A 20,870-nucleotide genomic window follows, 5' to 3' on the forward strand; every position below is an offset into this window, starting at 1 on the left:
TTCAGTTCATTTTTTTTGAAAACTTTCAGTTCAAAACTGGGCAAAATGAAAACATCGATACGCGTGGACACCAAAGATGGGGCTGGGAATTCGGCCTGCTGTAAGAGGCCCTGTATGGGCTGGGTATAGTACTGAAATCCTCCTTATTGACTGGGCCAGCAGTTTTATAGGCCGGGCTTAAAAGGCAACTCATCAAAACAAAATCTTTCAATAAAAAGCGGACCATGAACTCGTCTTAGGATGACACTTTCCCCATCTCGCAAAGGTAGATCATGAACAATCATCCATTTTCCTTTACGAGTGTTCTTGTACGATCCTTCTTCGTATCCAGGAAGCCTTCGGCCCGATTAAAAAACATGCAGAAATCAGAAATAACTTGAACAACGAAGCGATTGGAGACGGAAGAATCAATCAATAAGTAGCAAATTAAGATTTACCCATTTGCCTTTCAAGTTCACAATTGTACCAACACGCAAATCGAACTTCTGTTGCATAGATATAACGACTCGAATTTAACGCGCGCTTGCTTTCTGAGAAATTTGCCCTGGACATTTCACATCACATGATACGCGCACAAAGAAAATTAGAAACTTATGAGAGGAACGATGATCCGGCGATCCCTAACCCTTCGGATCGGTCCGGATCGAGGAGATCGCTGCCATACTAGTACTAGTTGTAGTAGAGCTCGAGCCCCATGCCGTCGTGGATCTCGTAGTCGGCGAGGGTGATGTGGTCCTTGTAGATGGTGTACCACTTCTGGATCCGGATCTTCTCGGCGCGCGTGCCCGTCTGCGCCGCCACCAGCCGCTTGAGGTCGCCGATGGTGTCGTCCTCGTTGCACTTGACGCGCACCTTCTTCCCCAGCCGGTCGTTCAGCACCACCTCGATCATCTTCGCGCCCCAGGCCCTCCTCCTCCCAGCAGCAGCAGCCGACGGCGACGGAGAGGAGACGTGCGTTTCGCGATAGATGCCGCCGAGCGATCGTGGAGTTCTTATCAGGGGCTGGTAGGTCGGTTCGCTCGGGCCTCGGCTCAGCGCTGCCGTGTCAAACTGCGTTCCGGCTCTGTCCGGTTGTCCTCAACTGCTACGCGGATTATTCTTTCTTTCTTTTGCTCTCTTACCGTATTCCGCACGGATTCTCACCGCCTCGGAATAGAAAATCCCGCGTGCCTTCGAAAACGAAGGCGTGTTTTATCACAGCATCGTCATCTCCGTCCGTACCGAGGGAACCTGCTGCGAAACCGCGGAAACGATCCATTCCAAATGGACCTGGACACCTGGTGGTGGTGGCACCAACACTATCATGGCGTTCTCGGTTTGGGCCAAAACAAGATCGGTACGGCCCAGTTTTTATTGTTTTATACACATGGTGCCTGTTTGGCCTACACACGGATGGCATTACACTATTATTCTACTTGATCTTGTCATCAATGTCTAAAGGCGTGTCTCTGTATTTGTCGTGGAGGGCACCAATATTTCACCGAGATACTTATATGTCAATTTTGTTTATAATTACTTATATGTCACTTGATCACCAAATACTCCAGCACATATCTACATTATGGCTTACATATTTAAAGGGAATGGGCCAATAAATCTTTGAGACTAATGAAGTTTCAGGTGTCTCGCTATCGACAGATGCATCGCTCTCACACGCACCTGTATTGTTGGGCCAGAAACTCAAATCCAAGTACCTAGCCTTCATCTTAGAACCCAACTAATTGAACTATGATGAGCTCGCGCGACAAATTGTTTTATGATAAGGCAGAAAAGAAAACAATAACGTACAAGTTCATCAAACTATAAATACAAACCAATGGGCACAAATTGGCAATCTACTAGTGTTTTAACGGGAACAAACTGGCAATCTATAACATTATAAGCAATGGGTACAAATTGGCAATCTAATATCTCAATACAATAGTGTTAAAAAAAGTCACAACGTTCGTCGAGAGGATCTAGAAATTCCCACGTTAATCAGAAAAAAGAGAAGAATACACACTGTTGGATTTTATGAAGATCCAACTGTCCAGATTAAACAAAAGGTCTATGGGAAATAAAACTTATATATATAGATAAATTTGGAATTAAAAAACAAAAAAATATGATGATAACTTATATTCCCAATACTTCCAAAAATCTATATGGCTGATCTTTATTTTTTTGAAAGAAGACGGCAGATCTTTATGGACCAAGTTCCATTGCATGCCATCTAAAGCGATTTCATTTACCTTTCTTTAATCTTCCATACACTCCAATCCAACTTCTATAAGACATTGTATATTTGTATGGGATGGAAACATGTCTGTGTTAGGAAACATGTTTCGTGTTTGCGTTAGGAAAAAGATGTTTCTCAATTAGAGGAAAGAAAACATCGTGACCAGACCCTCAGCCTCGACATGAAATTGATCTGTGTCTCGGTGCCATTGATGCACACAATAAATGACTAGAAGCAAAGGTAGGGATCGGATAAATGCCATATCTGCCCTATGACCATGTCATGTCTAAAGTAGGGATCAGCAAGGACCTATGGAGGACCATGAAGCACAATCGTAACCCAGTTGTCCGTTCTTTACATCACCATGACGCCCTCTGTCCGCCACAGATCTTCAATCCCGCCTGCAGGCCGGCAACCGATTGTCAATTGTGACTAAGTGAGGTACGAGTGGCGCTCCAGTACGGCTTGGCTCAAGGCTGTTGTGGGCGCCGCCGCTGATGGTACCCATTGCTGGAGACATGGTTGGACACTTTTAGGGGAGAAAATCGAACCCGACAACTTTAGCTCCGTGTTCCAATCCAGTGTAGAGAAAACGATGCAAGCATTGATCCGCAACAACTCAAGATCATCACGCATGAGGATGGTGTCGAGCAGGCCATCAATGTGGTTGAGCAGGCCAAACTTCTCGAAGACGAGGTCGAAGAAGGTACACACAGATGGAAGTTGGACTCTTAGATGTCAAGTGTGATAGGGATATGGCTGTGGATATTGATCATGGCAAATTGGCGAGAGTCAGTGGCGTAGGCAGAGGAGGGACACCGGGGGCAGACCTTCCCTAAGCTATGCAAGTTTCCACTTTAAAATTCAAATTTTTGACCAAATTTTGAAAACAACACTAATGGATCCCCTAACAAGATATATAAAATTCAAGTTTAGCAACAGTGGCAACAGGATGGGGAGGAGGATCAACAAAAGGAACGGTGCCATGCGCCATGGAACTGGAGGAAGATGAGTTCACCATGGCGGACGGTAGACTGCGGAAGTATAAGAGAAGGATCGAGATTTTACTAATACCATGTACTAAGAGCTAAATAAGGCAGGACGCGCAGATTGTATTCATCACCACTGCATAGTACATATATAGCCAGAGGAAGTGATCGTGGGTAATGATCACTCGATCATTTCGGATCAAGACAAAGCAAGCAGGAAATACATGTTTACATGATAGATTCAAGTAGTCGTGCTAACTAAATAACCAATCATAACAACCTAGACCAGGTCTTCTACAGAGAAGAACATTCAATTGGACAATTATGTGATGGCGTCAGCTAAATGGTAGCACTGCACAGCTCGAGCGGATTAGCTACTTCGTAAAAGACAATAAAGGGTGTCAAATAAATGGGGCACAACCAATACCATCTCCATTCTTTTGAATTAGTATACAATGAACTAATCGATCCGTTGGGGGAAGATCTTGCCAAAGACATATCATGTGAAGGCAGAAGACAATCTTGATCATGGGTCGAGAAAACCCCTGAACCCCGGCTTTTGGGCCATGGCTTTCATCCGGTAGTCAGAAACACAAAGACCAAGTGCTATGGAGAGGGAGCGCAGCAAGTAGAATGCACATTGCTCTTTTTTATTTTGCAAAATATAGCACAAACCCAAACACTCACGTATATGCATGCACACTAATAAATCCTATGAATACACGCACATAACCTTATCCATATAAGCACCTCCGAGAGATCCAGTCAGCCGCTCCTCAAGATTGATGAGGTCACCACTGGCACCTCGCTATCGACAGACATGTTGCTTACCACTAGAAATATAGTGATGGCTAAAATCCTAAAATAAATCACGAAAATATAAGCACCCATGACAAGTGGAGGACTAGAACCCGGTTGGTCATGTTCCACCACAAGGAATCTTAGCAGCTGAGCTACGCCTGAGTTCGCAATGCATGTTGCTTTTGGTGAAGAAGATGAAGTGGAGAAAATTGAAGACGGGAGAACTTACCAAATTGAATAAAGCAAGACTGAAGTGGATAAGACTGAAGTGGATAAGATCAGTAAAATTGGGAATCAGATGGTAGAGAGAAAAATGTTCTATCCCAGGATTCCATCTGCTATGTTGTTTGTTTTTTCATCTACTGAGATCAATACTTTTGTCTAATGCAAAGTTATATTAATTCATCTAGTCTAACTTATTATTATACTGAAGTAATCTAGATTGCCATAGTTGACAGTAGAGCCGATGGTTTTTTTTAACCCGAACCGATAATATTGGATGAGAAAGAAAGAGGAAGGAAGGGGTGCTACTTCTAGTTCTAACTGTGGTGACCGTGCCTCCCGTTGATTGGTGGAGTTAATTTTGACTGAATTCCTTACAAAATTTAATCAATTATATAAATTTTTTTGTTGGTAGAGGATCGGGCCATCAAGAAGGTGGTACCATGAGGTTGCATGGAGACCGCATATATATGGTGGAACTGCAGCAAACGTCAACAATAAAGAACACCGATTTAGATGATTTTATGCTTATGAAAATTATAACCGCTCTAGCCCGCGCAATTTGCACGGGTCATCTTGCTAGTCTACTAGTGTTTATTTAAACGGGCCATGGGCAAAGGTCGTGGTCCCACGGAGGGATGCGCTTTAATCTACATATAAACTGCTTACAACAAAATTCCTAAAAAAATCATCAGTATGCATTTGCAGATCCATGTTCAGAAGCCTTCCACCAAAAGTCAGTGGTCTAGGCCGTTTTCCTTGACTTTGAGTTGAATTATTTGTCAGCGCCACGCATGTATAGCACACACTACTACACAAATTTATAGCCGCATTATGTTTTTTCTCTAACAGATACGAGAAGAAGACATCTGAAGTTGGTTCAAGGAGCTTTAGGAGCGGGACATCTCGCGGAGCACCGCCTCACCTTTCCCCTAACGCCGTTACGCCGGTAAATTCCTCCGGTTCTGCTGGGCAAACAGCTTCGGTTTCGACGGGCGATCGATGTGCAACGCTCACGGAGCCGTGGTGACGTCCGGGGGACTGCTTGCGGCGTCCTTGTAGCTGCATCCCGCCCGGAGTTGCATGGCGTCCTTGTCAGCATCCTGCCAAAGGTCCAAAGCAAGCTAAGCCTGAAGCACGGCATGCAGCCATGCAAAAGCTTATACCTTGCGATGCTTGTACACTCTACCGCCCTACTACATTTGACCGCTAGTGAAATTCAAAGGAGTTTCCAGCTGGCTATCATCAGTAGTGATTATCTTTTCGCACAGGGAAGAAAGGACGTAATAAAATCTCTAGGTAAATAAAAGATTCTTTTTTTTCTTTTTTAGCATAGAGACACGCCTCCTGCGTGTTTATAGGAAGAAAACACGGGAAAAGATGCTTTCTGGCTCTATAAAAACCATCATCTCTATCACCTCAAAAGCCAGAGCAGGCAGATCTAGAAACGAGCGATAGGCAAAAACACAAAGCAGAAATAGCATTTGCTTAGTGAGTTAACCCCTTGCAAATTGCAATGTCGTCGATGCCGTTTGACGATGAATATGAGAAGAGGCGAGCCAAGGCTTACCGGGACTATGACATTATTCGCAAGCAGGTAATAATCTGCTGCTTTGTCACTTTAATTTAATAGTAAGATCAGTCTCACCCCGATTGATTTAATAATGATCCTTATACAACTTAAAAGAAAACAGCAAAGGACCGTGCACACACTAAAATAGAAGTGTGGTCGTAGATCTGAAAACGCCCTAATAAGACCGAGCGATGTTGACGAGCTCGCTCACTTCTGAATTCTGATGTGAACTTCCATCGTCTCCATTTCCACGTGCCATGCAGTTCCCAGTGCTGGTGGAGAAGACGGCCGCACTGGATCCGCCGAAGAAGAAGACCAGGCGATCCGCGGTAAGTGATCGAATAACTTCTGACATGCACGTATCTCTCTGTTTATTTAATCGCCTGTGTGTGCTGACTGCCGAACTGTTTCCTACAGCGTAATCTGTGTTCTCACCTGTCCACTGTGGTGTTCGCAGAAGAAGAGAAAAACTGAAGCGGAGAAGAAGACCGGCGACCCGCCGGCGCCGGCCCTTACGCCGGAAATCAGGGCGCGCTACAAGGAGCTGGCCGGGATCATCAAGGGCTTCCTCAAGGAGCTCGGCGACGACGTCGACGAGGCGGCGGCCGGAGGCAGCACAAGCCAGGCAGCGCCACCGCCACCTGCAGCAGCGGGAGACAAACAGTAAATCAAGAGCTGCCGCGTGCCCTGCGCTCGCTGAATAAAGGAGGCCGCCTCTGCCTCTCTGCTGGCAGATTATCCCATCCAGTAATAACAATCAGTTTCCATATGCTTGTTTCTCAGTTACTAAGTTAAGACGTTCCGTTGTGTTACAAGCCCGAGCTGCGCAGCGTTTGCCAGTTACTCAGGGGTGCTTGATACCTCGTGCTAAAGTTCAGTACCTGTCACATCAGCTAATTATAAAACTAATTGTACAGATGGAGTCTAATTCGCGAGATGAATCTATTAAGCTTAATTAGTTCACGATTTGATAATGTGGTGCTACAGTAACCATTTACTTAATGATGGATTAATTAGATTTAATAGATTCGTCTTGCGAATTAGCACATGGTTCTACGATTAATTTTATAATTAATTTATATTTAATCCTAATACCTCTCTCGGTTGTACTCATCAAGACTGTTGGCTTTGCGTGGAACGGATCGAGCACTGCTTGTTTTGTCGTTTAGTTTATCCTTTCTCTTTTCTGAGATGACGTGTGTGTTATCCGATCGAACCGAGCGGGGCACGAGTTCCTGTCGGGCAAGTACACAGTATTTGGTTAGGTACTCCGTCCAGTTCAGTGCTGAATTTCTGTAGACGTTCGAACAGGAGGAAAGGAAATCGGCCGCGTTTCTCTCTCTTTTTAGATGAATGGAAGAATTTGTATTAAATCAATGCTGAGTACATCATCATATCACACACGAAAATAAAATTATATTTAAAAACAATCAAGTACTTTCTTCGTCTTTCATCTTCATTGTACTCACGCGTCATGCAGTTCTAAATCTCAATCTCAAACCTGTATAAAGATTCATATAGAAAACTGTACAGGCATACGCTCAGCAAGCAGGTTGAGAACAAGCATCCAAAGAACAACGACCAACATCCTTTTAGACTACACCGAGCAAAATCTTATTCTTCTTTCTTGCGTTTTTCTTCTTTCTCTTTCTGCCACCGATGAAGAAGAGAGACTGATCCCAATCTATTCGACCAAAGACTGATCAACATCAGCTCAAGGAGCAGAATTATTCTCACAAGCCTTTCATCGTGGTTGGATCTAACCACGATAAAACGGAGAAGGGGTTGGAAAAAATTATTCCACGATAGCACCATCATCCCCATCTCGATATCATCATCCGAAAACCTAATTATCCATGTTGTCAGAGGCGTTGCCAGTGGGTATGCCACCCGCATACCCTATGAATTGGTAGGCGCATGTACTAGCAGTAAAAAGAAAAACTCCCTTGCAGCGGCGAGTCGTGTGCGAGCGCACGCCAGCACGGCAGGAGGAAGCGACGCGAAGAGGTGGCCACTGGCCAGGACGCCAGGGCATAGGGGCGCAGGCTCTGCAGCGACACAGCCAGCAGGTCTCCAAGCTAAGGATTATTTTGTTTGATTATTTTGAATTTGGGATATCGCTCTGTAATAGAGGCTATTGGTCTATTGGAGCAGCTCCTGCTGCACTCACAATTCTACGAGCAGCTCTCCACAGATACGTAATCGTTGGTTTGACCATATGAGTGATTTCTGACAATTCTTAAATTTTAAGTTTGCTAATACTATCAGTGTTTATCTATTTTGCAATTGCAATATTCCTTCTGTTATCAGGCTACAAAGTCTTGTATCCTTGATATTGTTTACTTTAACCTGACAACCGTTGATTCACAACATATCATTTAGATATCAGGTCACCATTGATTGGCAGCCGTGAATTCATAATTGACTGGGCTTGATTTTTCGCATTTGCTATTATATTGTTAGCTATGCAAATTTTTAACTTATTTGTTGAACTAAAGATATTATAAGATCCTTTTACTTTTACTTGCATACCGAATTAAATGAAAATTTTCATTATCGTGTACAGAATTGCTTGGTGAGTTTTATAGTTGTATACTGAATTGTATATTCGAGTGTTGATTCGGCATACCCTACGTTGAAATCCTAGCTCGGCCACTGCATGTCGTCATGCTAAGAAAGTTGCCGATGCCGTAGTTGCCGCCATCATCTTAATTGGAGTCGCCATGGACAGACCAAATCCACCTTACCTCCTCACCGTTGCTGGAAAAGAGAAGGAGAAAATAAATCTCCAATACCACGAACTGCGGCATGAAAAACCTAAACCTTAAAACTGGACTCAATCTATTAAAATCTATTAGAGAGATGGATTCACAATCCCTCGGACCTCCGGCAAGATGTCGGAGGTGAGAAACGAGGAGGATCAACAGTGATGGTGGCGGAGGGCCGTGGCGGGATCGCGGTGCCGGCCGCGTCGCTCTTCCGGACGACGCGGGGGCGATACGTCGGATGGATTATTTCCAGAGCGTCCCATCCGTCACCGTCAGCGTTGGGATGACTAGCCACGGACGGGCGCGAGATCAATTCGTGCTCACGGATACAGCACACGTTGGATCGATGCGCGCGGGACGGGACAGGCCTGCTGGCCTGGCCGATCAAGGCGGCCTTATCCGTCGTATCGTACGAGAGGGTCAATTATTGATCACTGTGGCGCCGAAAACTCGCCACCTAAAACCTCTCAGAGGTTGCAGCGCATGGCCGTCCTTGCTTCTAGGCCTGTGGGTGTGCATGGCACCATGCGTGTGGTGCCACCTGACTGGTTGGAAGCCTGCAATGCCTCAACTTGAAATGAATTTTTGTTGAGTTGTAACAAGATTGGATTGGATTGAATTTGACTTGTGTTCTATGGGTTGTGATCCGTTCGGGTTCGAACATGCAGTAACTTAATCCTTCACGTCAAGATTGTGTATTAAACCTGGTATTAAGGGCGTCTTTAATTTGAACGGGTCAGTGTACTGAAGCCATTCTCAATGGAAGTTTCATGGATAATAAAGGAATGAAACTATATGTACACTAGATTTTCGTCTTGCATGCAGCCTTAGAAACAACGGAAGATGAAATTATGTATTGTAGGAGATATTTCATCTATGGATTATTAAATACATTCTTGCTTATGTCCAACTTTTGAAAATATAAATGTGAAACTTTGTATCGAGAATGGCGTGACCGGATGGTAACACGGTCAAGACGATGACCGGAGGATGACACGGCACTGTTCTTCCGCACGCTAGCTACAAGCCTACAACGCCAGCCACAGCAAGAGTAGGGTGTTGTTTTCTTTGGTAAGCAAGAGCTGTTATTGGTGAGACTTTCCTGGCCCGGGGTGCACGGCCAATGGTTTCGTCGCGAAACAGTCGGCGCCTGGTGGGGATGACGGATGGTAGCCTAGGCACGGCACCACGGAGGCATATTCCTTCTTCTTGCTGCAGACTCGGACCCCCCTGAATTTGCAGTTGTCGGTAGGTACAGCGCGCGACGGGGGTGAGATCACCGATGATTGATGTCACTGCAGACTGACTGCGCCGCAGAGAAGAGTGAATGAAAGACAAATAGACAATGCGCTTGAAGAGAAACGGATCGATGATTCGAGCTAATCCGCCTCCCGACAAGTCAGTTTCACCGTCGACGGATAACGACACCGGATTGGTCGCTTGCATTGCGTATTTGCATGACGCTATGCCTAAAGTTAAACAATGTCATACACGTACGACGGTGTCACCTGCTAGTGTTCTGCATTCTGTTTCGAAAATACAGATGATCCACTAGGAACGCAGCGATGAACAATGTTACAAATACAAGATTCCTCACTCTCTCTCTCCCTGATCTAGCTCCTCAATGCCTAGGCTACGGGGGAGAAACCCAGCTGAATTACCCCAAAGAGTAACTAAAACGCTGTTAAAAGTTACTAAAATCCACATCAACTGCACTACTAGCTGTTGTAATTAATTAACTAGTCCCGATCGAAAGCTAAATCCTCTGTCGTCAAGGCGAAGCAGCTAGCAGTAGCAGCGCAATGGCGCCGTCCAAGTCGTCGCCAAGCCAGTCCCGGTCAGTCCTGGAACCCGGTGGTCCGCTTCCACACCGCGTCCCGCACCTTGAGCGTCCTGCCGACGGCCCCGGCGCCCTCGTGCGCCGACATCGACGCGGCGCGGCGGCGCCACGCCAGCTCGTGCGGCGGGATCACCGCGTCGGCGACGGCGGCGTCGTCGTCGTCGCCGTCGTCGACCTCCCAATCCCCGGCCGCGGCGTGGTGGGCCCGGTGGTACTCGTCGCCCAGGATCTTGGACCAGTCCGGGATGTTCACCGGCAGCGACCCGTGCGCGGCCCGGCCGCCGAGCGCCAGCGCCGCCGGCACCGGCTTCGTCGCCGCCTTCCTCGCGGCCGCCGCGGGGAGCGGGCGCATCCGCGGCGGCGGCTCGGCCGGCGCGGCGCTCGGGGCGAGCGCGCCCCAGATGTCCGACTCGTCGAACTCCTCGCCCGTGGCAGCGGCGGCCGGGCCGGGAACCACCACGCCGTGCGACGACGGCGCGAAGTGAAGGTACGCGCGCTCCGTTGCCGCCGACCGCGTGCTCCTCGCCATTGTCGAACTACCACCACGGCACCACGTGCCCACGGGTGACGGAGACAGATCGAGCAGCGGGAGGTGTGAAGCCACGAGGCTAGACAGACCGGCGACTCCGGGAGAGGAGCGATAGGAGGAGGAACGAGGAAGAGAAGAAATGCGCGCGTGGAGGAGATGGGGAGGGGAGATCAACGCGTGCGCCGGTGGTTGGGCCGCGGATTTATACGCGCTGGAGGCCGAGAGCGGAAAGCGGGTGGAAACGGATAAGGCCGTTTATGCAATGACCGTTTCGCCCCTGGAACAACTTTTGGATCGCGGAGGAGGAGGACGGGGACGGCGGGACGCTTGTGCCGCTGCGCGCTGGGCCCCGCTAGCAAGCGAGCAGTATTTAGTCAGGTAGTGAGGTGCCGCCACAATGTTTCGAAAAAAGTGAGGTGCCGCCACGTTGCTGGAGTACGGTAGGTGTGGTGGGCCCACCGTGTTTCTGTTTGGGATAGGTGAATCAGCAAATTAAACTACTACTATACTCGATCAATCGTATCAGGGAAAGAAGCCTAGGCTTATCCGCATCAGCTCACCCTGAAATAGGAGAGTTTCTAGGCAACTTGTCCTCTAATTCCTTGTGCTCCCGTGGCTGTTACAGGAAAAATTCTCTCACTCAAGCAACCCACCACCCATCGTCCACGGAGGAGGCCGTGCACGCATCGCATCGCATGGATTATCGGAGCATTATCCGTTCGTGTAAAAACTACCAGGGCCAACAGAATCAACACGACGACCGACCACGACCCCCGCGAAATTGCCGTGCGCCTACGTGTACCCACGGTTGATTGGTTCGTCGTGATGGACGACACTTCTGATCTATCGTGCACCCAACCCAGTTGTTCTCGCTGATTGTGATGGGATCTGCACGTACGAGCCAGAGAGCCAGACGTCGTCAGACCTTTAAAATTCTGGGTGGCTAATGTCGACGGTGCATTGCCATGGCCCATGAGGCCCAGGTCCGACGTGTACCGGAGCACCACCCCATCACACGTACGCGCGCCCGGCAGGATCGTTATCCGCTGCATGGGTCCTGTCGCTTTCGGCCGCATGCACCGGACGCGGCGGCGCAGCACTGGTGGTGGACGATGCGCCGAGGCGAGTAGACCTGTAGACCCGGTCGCCGGAGCCGGGCGCCGGCGAACGTGGCGAACTGGGAGTGGCTCCGCCCCGCGAGGCCACGTGGGGCGCCCCCCGCGGCTGTATCCGGCCGGCACGCCGGGGCGGATACGGACTTGTTGGGTTGGCCGCGCGACAGCGCCCGTATGTCGATGCGATTTGGCGCCGCGCGCGCGACAGGAGATGCCGATAGCATGGGACTATGGAGTGGAGAGCCTCTCGCTTGTTTGCGACTTGCGAGGAGGGGTGTTGGTGCTGGCAGAGGCCGGAGAGGTAGGATGAGGATTGAGGAGGAGGCTGCTGCTTGGTGCATACTGTGCCGGTGGCGATGGCGGGCGGTCCCGAAGCGCCCGTGGCCGTGTGCTGCGGCGGTGGAGAAGAAATCCTGCGGGGAGCCCACGTCCTACGGCAGCGCAGGTGGCAGCCTGACAGGGCGGGCGGGGGCGATGCAGCGCGGCGGGTCCGGCTCGTGAATGGATCGCCGCGGTCCTTGCAGATGGATTTCGCCTTATCGGCTCGTGCTCGTCAGATGATGATGCTTTTTCTTCCTGGGTTCTGATGATTTTTTTTAGGGTGGGTTCTGATGAATTATCGGACGAGGAGGAACCCGACGACTTGTCGTGGACATCGGACGATGTGCCGCAAGCGCAACATTTCAAAAGAAGAAGAAGATTTGGCACTCAGCCCAGCCGGTTACCAAGATTTGGGCTCCCCAAGCTCAACATGGGCCTGGACCTTAATTTTTTGCAGGCTAGCGACCTGACGCACGGAGCAACCGTGGAAGGCTTCTGGGCTTCGCGGCATGAATCTCCGGTCCTGGGCTGGAAAGAAGGAATGCAGAGTCCTATGTGAAATGGGCTGTCCGGTATGCTCAACGTTTTGGTCAAGCAGGGCTGCTACCGCTTGCCCAAAATTGGATGTCTACTTACGCACGACGGCACGGGCGGCTCTTGAATTGAATCCGGCCCAAATTATCAGGACGTATTCAACCCCCTGAATCTGTGAAACACAGTTCGTATAGTTCAACCCGTTTCTTAAAAAAAAAAGGACTTGTTCGACCCGGAAGGTTGGAACCACGGAATGCAAGGGCCATTCCAATTATTTTTGTTCAGTGTTCCCCGGTTTTCACCACGGAACGGGCGGTTGGAACCTTCCGGGCCATTCGCTGACACCAGGCTTTCCAAATTCCAAACCGGCAAACTGCTTTGTCTTCTCTAACGTCTTACATGTTGAGAAATCCTTAAAACCTAGGGATAATTGTAGACTCATATCAAATGTACTCCTAAAAGATCAAGACTATATAAAGAAGCATCCTGAAAGATCAAGACTATATAAAGAAACATGTACCCATCTATTATGATAAAAGAGAACAATTTCCACCTACATTATCTCCTACGTGCTTATCACAGGTGACATGCTGACAACGATGTGTTATCTTCCCGCTCAGTGCCAGGAGGTGACCTGCCCTGTCCTGCACGACTGCTGCTCCAGAAAGAACACCTCGCCTCTCGTTTTAATTTGCCCCGACTTTTTTATTAGAAGATGATTGGAAGGGAGTGAGAAGAATTGAGTATAAAATAAACTAATTTTCTCTCCAATCCCTTCTATTACACTTCAATCTACTATCCACACAAGTACTGAACGAAGGTTGCAGAGCGCCAGTCATCTCGCTTGACATGCCCCCCAGTTCGCTGGTGTCAGGTTTCTCAACACCGGTTGATAGAGGAGTACTAGTAGCGTGCTAGTCAGCTGTGACTCGAGGTCAGCGCTGGACAGAGTTCGTATGCTCGTAATAATTTACGCTGTAGATGTAGTGGACTACAGTTTTCGTGCGCTGATCAGCCTAGCGTGACCTCGCCGGAGTTCACCCGTGGCGCACCATTGGCTCGCCGTCCTTTTCCGATCGAGCACCAAATCTCCGCACGCTTACACAGGCCGATCGGATCGGGACGGCCCGCCGCTAGCTGGTCGGTATAGTAGAACGGCCCGACGACGTCGCCGGAAACCAGTGGACAGGACACACACATACAGCGCACGCCGCCGCATATTTTTATCGGCCCGTGGCAAGAATGTAAACCGCCACCCTTGTCCGGCGCTGCCAGCACTGACACAGGGGATGCATCGGGGAAGACCGGGGCCCGTGACGGCGACGCGAGCCGCCCGGCTCTTCACAGCCACAAGGGCGCAGGTGGCAGCGCCGGATTGGTCGGCCGCCGCTCCTCGCGTAGTCGCGTGTACTCGAGGCCAGCGATCTGGAGGCCGCCGTTGAGCCAGGTGTCGCCTCCGCAGGATGCGTATGGGCGTAGAATGCGTACGTATGTTGCGTAGGAAAAAAAAAGGAGGTTCTTCTTCTTCTTCCACAGCAGAGGACGAAAGAGAAATGGGAGAAAGGTTGATTCGGTTCGGTACTGTGACCTTTGTGGAAATGGCGTCAGGGCAGGCGAATGTTCCGTAACCCTCCGCTTCGTTGTCATGCTTGTCTTCGTCAGGGGGAGTGACCTGGGCTGGTCTCTCAGCTCATCATCCGGTAAAGCTCACAGCCAATGCTAAGGACAAACGGACAATACCGACCCTTCAATTAGGTCATGTGGATGAGTCATTGGGGGAAGGGATCAGGCAATGAGAAGAGAACAAAATCACACAACTCGATCAGCAGGACAACTCACACGAACAAATTAAAGCAAAAGCCCTGATCATGCAAAGTACTCTAATCCCAATGATCATCTACAAGTCTTGTGGAGAGTTCGTGGTCCCAGAAGGGTACAGGATTAGGTTAGGAGCGGGCGATTACATGACGCTTGGGAACGACAGAGGACATGGCAAGCTGGGCTAGAAACCTCTGGAGTTTTCTTTCAGAAAGAGGGGGCGATGCATGGAGGAGGACAGCTAATGCCGTCGCGCTCATCCAGCTTGTAGCTAGGTTGCAACTAATCGTGCCCCGCGATAAGAATCTCTATTTGTACGTAGCCAGGGCTCGCTGCCTGGCTGTGCGTGATGCATGCGACGCAATGATTCGCTGTCCCTGTTGTTCATTATTGGCTATCAAGTTTCTGAGCATCTCCATTGGCGGATAAGTACTACTCCAATTTTTCTTTTTCCAGAAGATAACGCTGCCGAACTGTTTAGTTAGTATATCCACACCGTATTCTTTGTCATGAGCTGAATAAATGTCCATGCCAAATGTGTGCCTCATTTTCCAACTGGCAATTGGCAGTTGGATATGTAGCAAGCAAGGGCATGCTGACTTCAGTTTAGAAACTTCTGGTGATGAGTATTCTTTTTTTGTTTTTAAGAAACAAGAAGCCCTGATTAGTTTGCTTGAAGACGATGACAGCCATGCTGACAGCGCATGCGAAGCAGTGCAATAGCACAGGGAATGCATGCACTCTGGCAATATTCTGGGTTGCTTGTTTCTAGCTACCTGCAAATAAGTGTTCGCTACTGCTTCACGCTCCATGATGACTCGTAACCTCATGCATCCACCCTAGCTAATTCTTCTGTCAACTTCCTAGCCACACCTTAGGGTGGTAATGTACCGCCACGAAATTAAGCTGGACCACTGATTACAAGCACCAGTGTGGTTTTGTGCTTTCAGACGTCAGGCTAGCTCTTAATTCGCTTAATCTTTTTTTTTTCAGAACGTACAGTACGTAAGCACAGAACCTATAGAATATAAGCTGAATAGCCCCTCCGATTGATCACTGGCCACCAGTTTGGCTTCGGCGTGACATAATGATGAGGGCTTAGTCGGTTGTGGGCGGCAAAAATTATAACCCAAAACCCTGTAACCAGAAATGGAACCCTTATCCCTCACTAATAATGTAATCAATCAGTAGTCGCTAAGCAAGCCATCATTGAGGCGATGAGCTCGCCCTCTCCCCTGCACGAGCCGTCGACCTCCCGCGCCCCATATATACCTCGCCTCTCCCGTCCCCTCACACACCACTCTAGCTAGCTGTGCACAAAGCAAGCGCGCTCATAGCCTGAGCCCTGAGCTGAGCAAGCTAAGGTACTGATCGGCATGGCGAAAGACATCGAGGCGTCGGGGCCCGAGGCCGGCGAGTTCTCGGCCAAGGACTACTCGGACCCTCCGCCGGCGCCGCTGATCGACGCGGAGGAGCTGACCAAGTGGTCGCTGTACCGCGCGGCGATCGCCGAGTTCGTGGCGACGCTGCTCTTCCTCTACATCACCGTGGCCACGGTCATCGGGTACAAGCACCAGACGGACGCGGCGGCGTCGGGCCCCGACGCGGCGTGCGGCGGCGTGGGCATCCTCGGCATCGCCTGGGCCTTCGGCGGCATGATCTTCATCCTCGTCTACTGCACCGCCGGCATCTCGGGCGGGCACATCAACCCGGCCGTCACGTTCGGCCTCTTCCTGGCGAGGAAGGTGTCCCTCGTCCGCGCGGTCCTCTACATCATCGCGCAGTGCCTGGGCGCCATCTGCGGCGTGGGGCTCGTCAAGGGCTTCCAGAGCGCCTACTTCGTGCGCTACGGCGGCGGCGCCAACGAGCTCAGCGCCGGCTACTCCAAGGGCACCGGGCTCGCCGCCGAGATCATCGGCACCTTCGTCCTCGTCTACACCGTCTTCTCCGCCACCGACCCCAAGCGCAGCGCCCGCGACTCCCACGTCCCGGTGAGTACGCACACTTATTTCTCGTTGCACTCAAAGATAAATTCACAGTACTGTACCACGCACAGTAGAGTAATCAGTGAACTGTTACTGTTGGTTGGTTACTGCTAGTGCACGCAGTAGAGGGTAGTCGATGACTAAAGACTGCAGTATACTGTAGTGTTTATGCATACGGCCAAAGGCAGAAATATAATGGATGTTAGATCATGTAGGTTACGAAGTGTTGATGAAGGACTTTGAGCTGACGTACTACTAGTTCTTTGGACTTAGCTCACCAAATTATTAGAACTTATGTAGCAAACTGAATACAAATTATTTAGTATCGGAGAAAAAACTATGCAAGTGTAGGTCCAGTGGGCGGGTCCTCTTGACTTTGGTGCTAGAGTGCAGACTCCAGAGGCTAACGGTGAAAATTAGAGCGCAAATCATTTCAGCGCGAGGTGTTTACAGCAACACAAAACCTTTATGCCGTAACTCGTAAGCGAGTTGGGTAGAGCAGTAAATGAAGCGTGTAACATAAAAGCAACATCCTAACAAATTAAGCCCATTTTTTGAACATCTAGTTAAATTCTGAAATTTTACTGCTGCTGCCTGCTTCAGCAACTATACTTTTGGGAAACTGCACCATACTAGTTACCAGTTCATGCAGAACATAGCAACGACCATATAGCAATTAAGGCAAAAAAGCTCTCAAGAGACTGACAGGTTAAGCATTTTCAGGTCACATAATGCACAATTAGTCATGCCATACAAGATACGCAATATATCGAATGGTCCCAAATCCTAGCTGTGCAGACCTCTCCAAATCAGGCGCATGTGAAGATGCATCTTCCTGCCCGATGATTGCATGAATTTGCACTGCATATGCCAATTAAGCAGAGAGGAAGATTCTCTTGTGCGTAGGCAGCAGTGTCTTCAGTTGTCGTCCCTGTCCTAATCGCTGTCCCCTACAGCGAACTTGAGGTGGCTACGTCTGCCATGATTGGCACTTCTTCTTGAGGATAAAATTTATCATGGATAGGAACAAGGTGCAAAATTCCAAGAGGAAATTGTGGTGGGGCGATAGCCTATTTTGCCTTCAGATTTGGTAACCCATCCCTTTCTAGGACCACGATTTTAAAACCCTAAGCTATGTTCTGGGGAAAAATATAAAAATGTGGAACTACTTGTTTTGTCAGTAGCTGTTCTGTTGATGTAGCGGCTGAAAAGCTAGAAAGACTAGTACTAGAATACTATTTCATTTTCATTATAGTATGAAATTAAAGTTACTCTGGTGTAACTGATCGGTGAGCTAAAATATAACCGTGATTTTCCCTTCAACCTGTGCAGGTGTTGGCTCCTCTCCCAATTGGGTTCGCTGTGTTCATGGTGCACCTGGCCACCATCCCCATCACCGGCACCGGCATCAACCCGGCCAGGAGCCTGGGAGCCGCGGTCATCTACAACAACGACAAGGCCTGGGATGACCAAGTACGTACGCTTACCGGTGCTTGTTCAGTAGCGTCGACAATTAAAAAAGTCGCCGCGACATGCATATGCCTGGCTACTTTCTCATGCTCAATTGCTAGTTGACAAAACATGAATTCTCTAATGCAAACTAACCAGCGGCTCAGGATAGGCCTCAAGACTATTTGTTAATCTATCACCATCACCACACACCATTCCATCATTTAGTACAGCTGTTTAGCTTATGCATGACATGTACACTCATTAACCAATAATATACAACCTAATCCCTTGCCACACCCTCCTACCTTACAGACACCTAAAAGATGCCCAGTATTTGTTTGGAACTACTAACTAACCTGTTGTTGTACACCTTGGCTTGGTCAAGCATTTAACTACGCTTCCCACAAGCCATAATCAAACAAATCTCTTGAGGATAAGCAAGTAAAAGAAGTGCTTAGGATATCTTACATTATGCACCATGGAAAGCATCAGCGGTACGGTGTAGTTTAATTAGCTCCACCACTCACTACTGCCGATCGTATTGTTTGTGCAGTGGATCTTCTGGGTGGGCCCGCTGATCGGCGCCGCCATCGCCGCCGCCTACCACCAGTACGTGCTGAGGGCCAGCGCCGCCAAGCTCGGGTCCTTCCGGAGCAACGCCTAAGTCCGGCCGGCCGCGGCGAGGAGGGGGGCACCGAAGTGTAGATACGCGCGCACAACCGACGCCCGCCTCCATCCACTCCATGACGCCCTGTTCCGATCAGGATCTGCTGCCACAATCTCCGTCGCTCGTAGTAATCGTGTCATGCACGCGGGCTCCGCGCCGTGCTTCGATGTGTCCCGGAGTCCGCCGCCACGTCCGCTTGCCGCTGTTTTTCTTCGAAAAGAAGTGTGATATATCTTTGCTTCCTGTATGTATGTATTCCGTATGGAGAATTTGGAAACGAGTTATGTGAGGTTTTATTTAGTTATAATCATCATATGAAGCAATATTGCATATCTTTAAAAATAGAATTTTTTTAAATACGTATAAAACACACACTCACCTTAATAAATGCACGTACGCATATCCAATTGATATGAATGTTTTAATAAAAAGAATAAAAGTATTAACAGTCATAATAAGCATCTCGTTAACTACTAGAATATTTTTTCGAAACACTAGCTAAGAGAAATTTGAATCTGGATGGACAGGTTTGCCTTAAAGAATCTAACCAAGGAATCTAAAGTCTACGTGACGTCCTGAATTCTTATTTGCAGAGAGCGTCCTTTACTTGCAATTTAGAAGTTTTATGGAAAGTTAGCCATTAAATTTCATGCTATATCAGTAATTTTGCTGCTTTGAAGAGAAAAATAAGAGTTTTATCATATATAAGAGAAATTTTATCTCCATAATAATAGGCATGGTTACCTAGTTTCCAGATGGCTTTACGAACTTGAAGAAACGGAGAAGAGAAAGGAAAGGAAATGACGAGTCTCAACAGGAATTGACCGTTGATATGGGTTGGGCTCACGGCCTAATTTAGCAATCCAGCGCGGGCCTTCGTTTCCCTCTCTCTCTCAACTGTGTCGTGCTGAGCTATTCTTGGGTTGCACAGAATTTTTTTCGCAATTAGGCCCAATGCAATTAGTCCTCTTAGGAAAACAAAAAATCGCGGGAAGGGGAAGGAAGCCGGTCACCACCTCACCGGTGACGGTGGTGGTGGCCGGCGCCGCGACCAGGGGTGGATCTGGGTTCCGGGCTGCCCGGGCTGTAGCCCGGGCGAGGCCCAAGAGTAGTGGGAAGTTTTTTCATAAAATTGGTAAAAAAAAGGCTTTTTGACCCATTAGCCCACCTCGAGAAAAACTCAGCCTAGCAATTGACCGTCGCCCTACCTAGTAAAAATCGCACTCGATCGGCTCCCGTCTGCCCACACCACCCGACTCGCCGCCTCCCGTCCTATCCGTGAGTCCGTCCCAGCGTCCACCCCCGACTCGCCGCCTCTCGTTCTCATCCCAGGGACTCCCGACCACCCTGCGCCCACGCGTGACCGCGTCCCGCTGTCCCAGGCTCTGGCTCCCCGCCGGCCGCACGCCGCACTCCCACCGGCCGCGCGCACGGCGCATCCCTGGCGGTCGCGCGCCGCCACCCGCAGCCGGTGGCCCCGCACCCCTGCCGGCAGGCCGCGCGCCGCCAGGTCGCCGCGACACCGCCTGCTAGCGCCTGCCCGCACCCGCCTAACCGCGGCCTAGCCCCTGGGTCGGCTTCGCCCGTCGCCCCCTGCTGAAATTGCTGCCGGCAGGTATGCCAAATTTTTTTTTTGAAATTGCTCCATGCAGGTCTGTCATTTCATTGCAAAGTAATGAATATTTTATTTCATTAAACAGGACTGTCATTGAGTATTTGAGTCTTGATTTGTAAAATTTTAAGCTTTATATTAGATAGCCCGGGATGTAACCCGTTTCTGGATCCGCTACTGGGCCCGCGACAGCCGCCCTCCGTCCCTCCCTACTGCTCGGCAGATGCCCATCGAGGGGTCCCATCGAGCAGTGTTCGGCACGGGGCACAGGAATCCGCGGGGTCCCATCGAGCTCGCATCACCCCCCTGGCCATCGCTCTCCCGAGGAGGGCCGAGGGCCCCCGCCTTGATGCGCGGGCGGCACGACCGTGACGCCCGAGCAGCGCGGATGAAGGCGACGCCCACCGCCGTGGCGGCGCGGGACGA

General features: G+C 49.4%; 3 protein-coding genes across 3 annotated transcripts; 2 read left to right on the forward strand and 1 right to left on the reverse strand.

The window, feature by feature from the left end:
* Positions 1–5,640: 5,640 nt before the first annotated feature.
* Positions 5,641–6,616, forward strand: LOC101752617. The gene is made up of 3 exons (XM_004953114.2): positions 5,641–5,827; positions 6,067–6,132; positions 6,261–6,616. The coding sequence occupies exons 1-3, from the start codon at positions 5,747–5,749 to the stop codon at positions 6,468–6,470; spliced, it is 357 nt and encodes a 118-aa protein (XP_004953171.1). The 5' UTR covers positions 5,641–5,746; the 3' UTR covers positions 6,471–6,616.
* A 3,425-nt stretch (positions 6,617–10,041) lies between these two features.
* Positions 10,042–11,128, reverse strand: LOC101753430. Its single transcript, XM_004953116.3, has one exon. It carries the CDS (start codon positions 10,938–10,940, stop codon positions 10,410–10,412), a length of 531 nt encoding a protein of 176 aa, XP_004953173.1. The 5' UTR covers positions 10,941–11,128; the 3' UTR covers positions 10,042–10,409.
* Positions 11,129–16,005: 4,877 nt separating this feature from the next.
* LOC101753029 (aquaporin PIP2-4) lies at positions 16,006–19,151 on the forward strand. Its single transcript, XM_004953115.3, has 3 exons — positions 16,006–16,719; positions 18,046–18,186; positions 18,719–19,151. The coding sequence occupies exons 1-3, from the start codon at positions 16,105–16,107 to the stop codon at positions 18,827–18,829; spliced, it is 867 nt and encodes a 288-aa protein (XP_004953172.1). The 5' UTR covers positions 16,006–16,104; the 3' UTR covers positions 18,830–19,151.
* Positions 19,152–20,870: the final 1,719 nt, after the last annotated feature.

This window comes from Setaria italica, chromosome I, assembly GCF_000263155.2.
Source record: "Setaria italica strain Yugu1 chromosome I, Setaria_italica_v2.0, whole genome shotgun sequence".
Taxonomy (NCBI): domain Eukaryota; kingdom Viridiplantae; phylum Streptophyta; class Magnoliopsida; order Poales; family Poaceae; genus Setaria; species Setaria italica.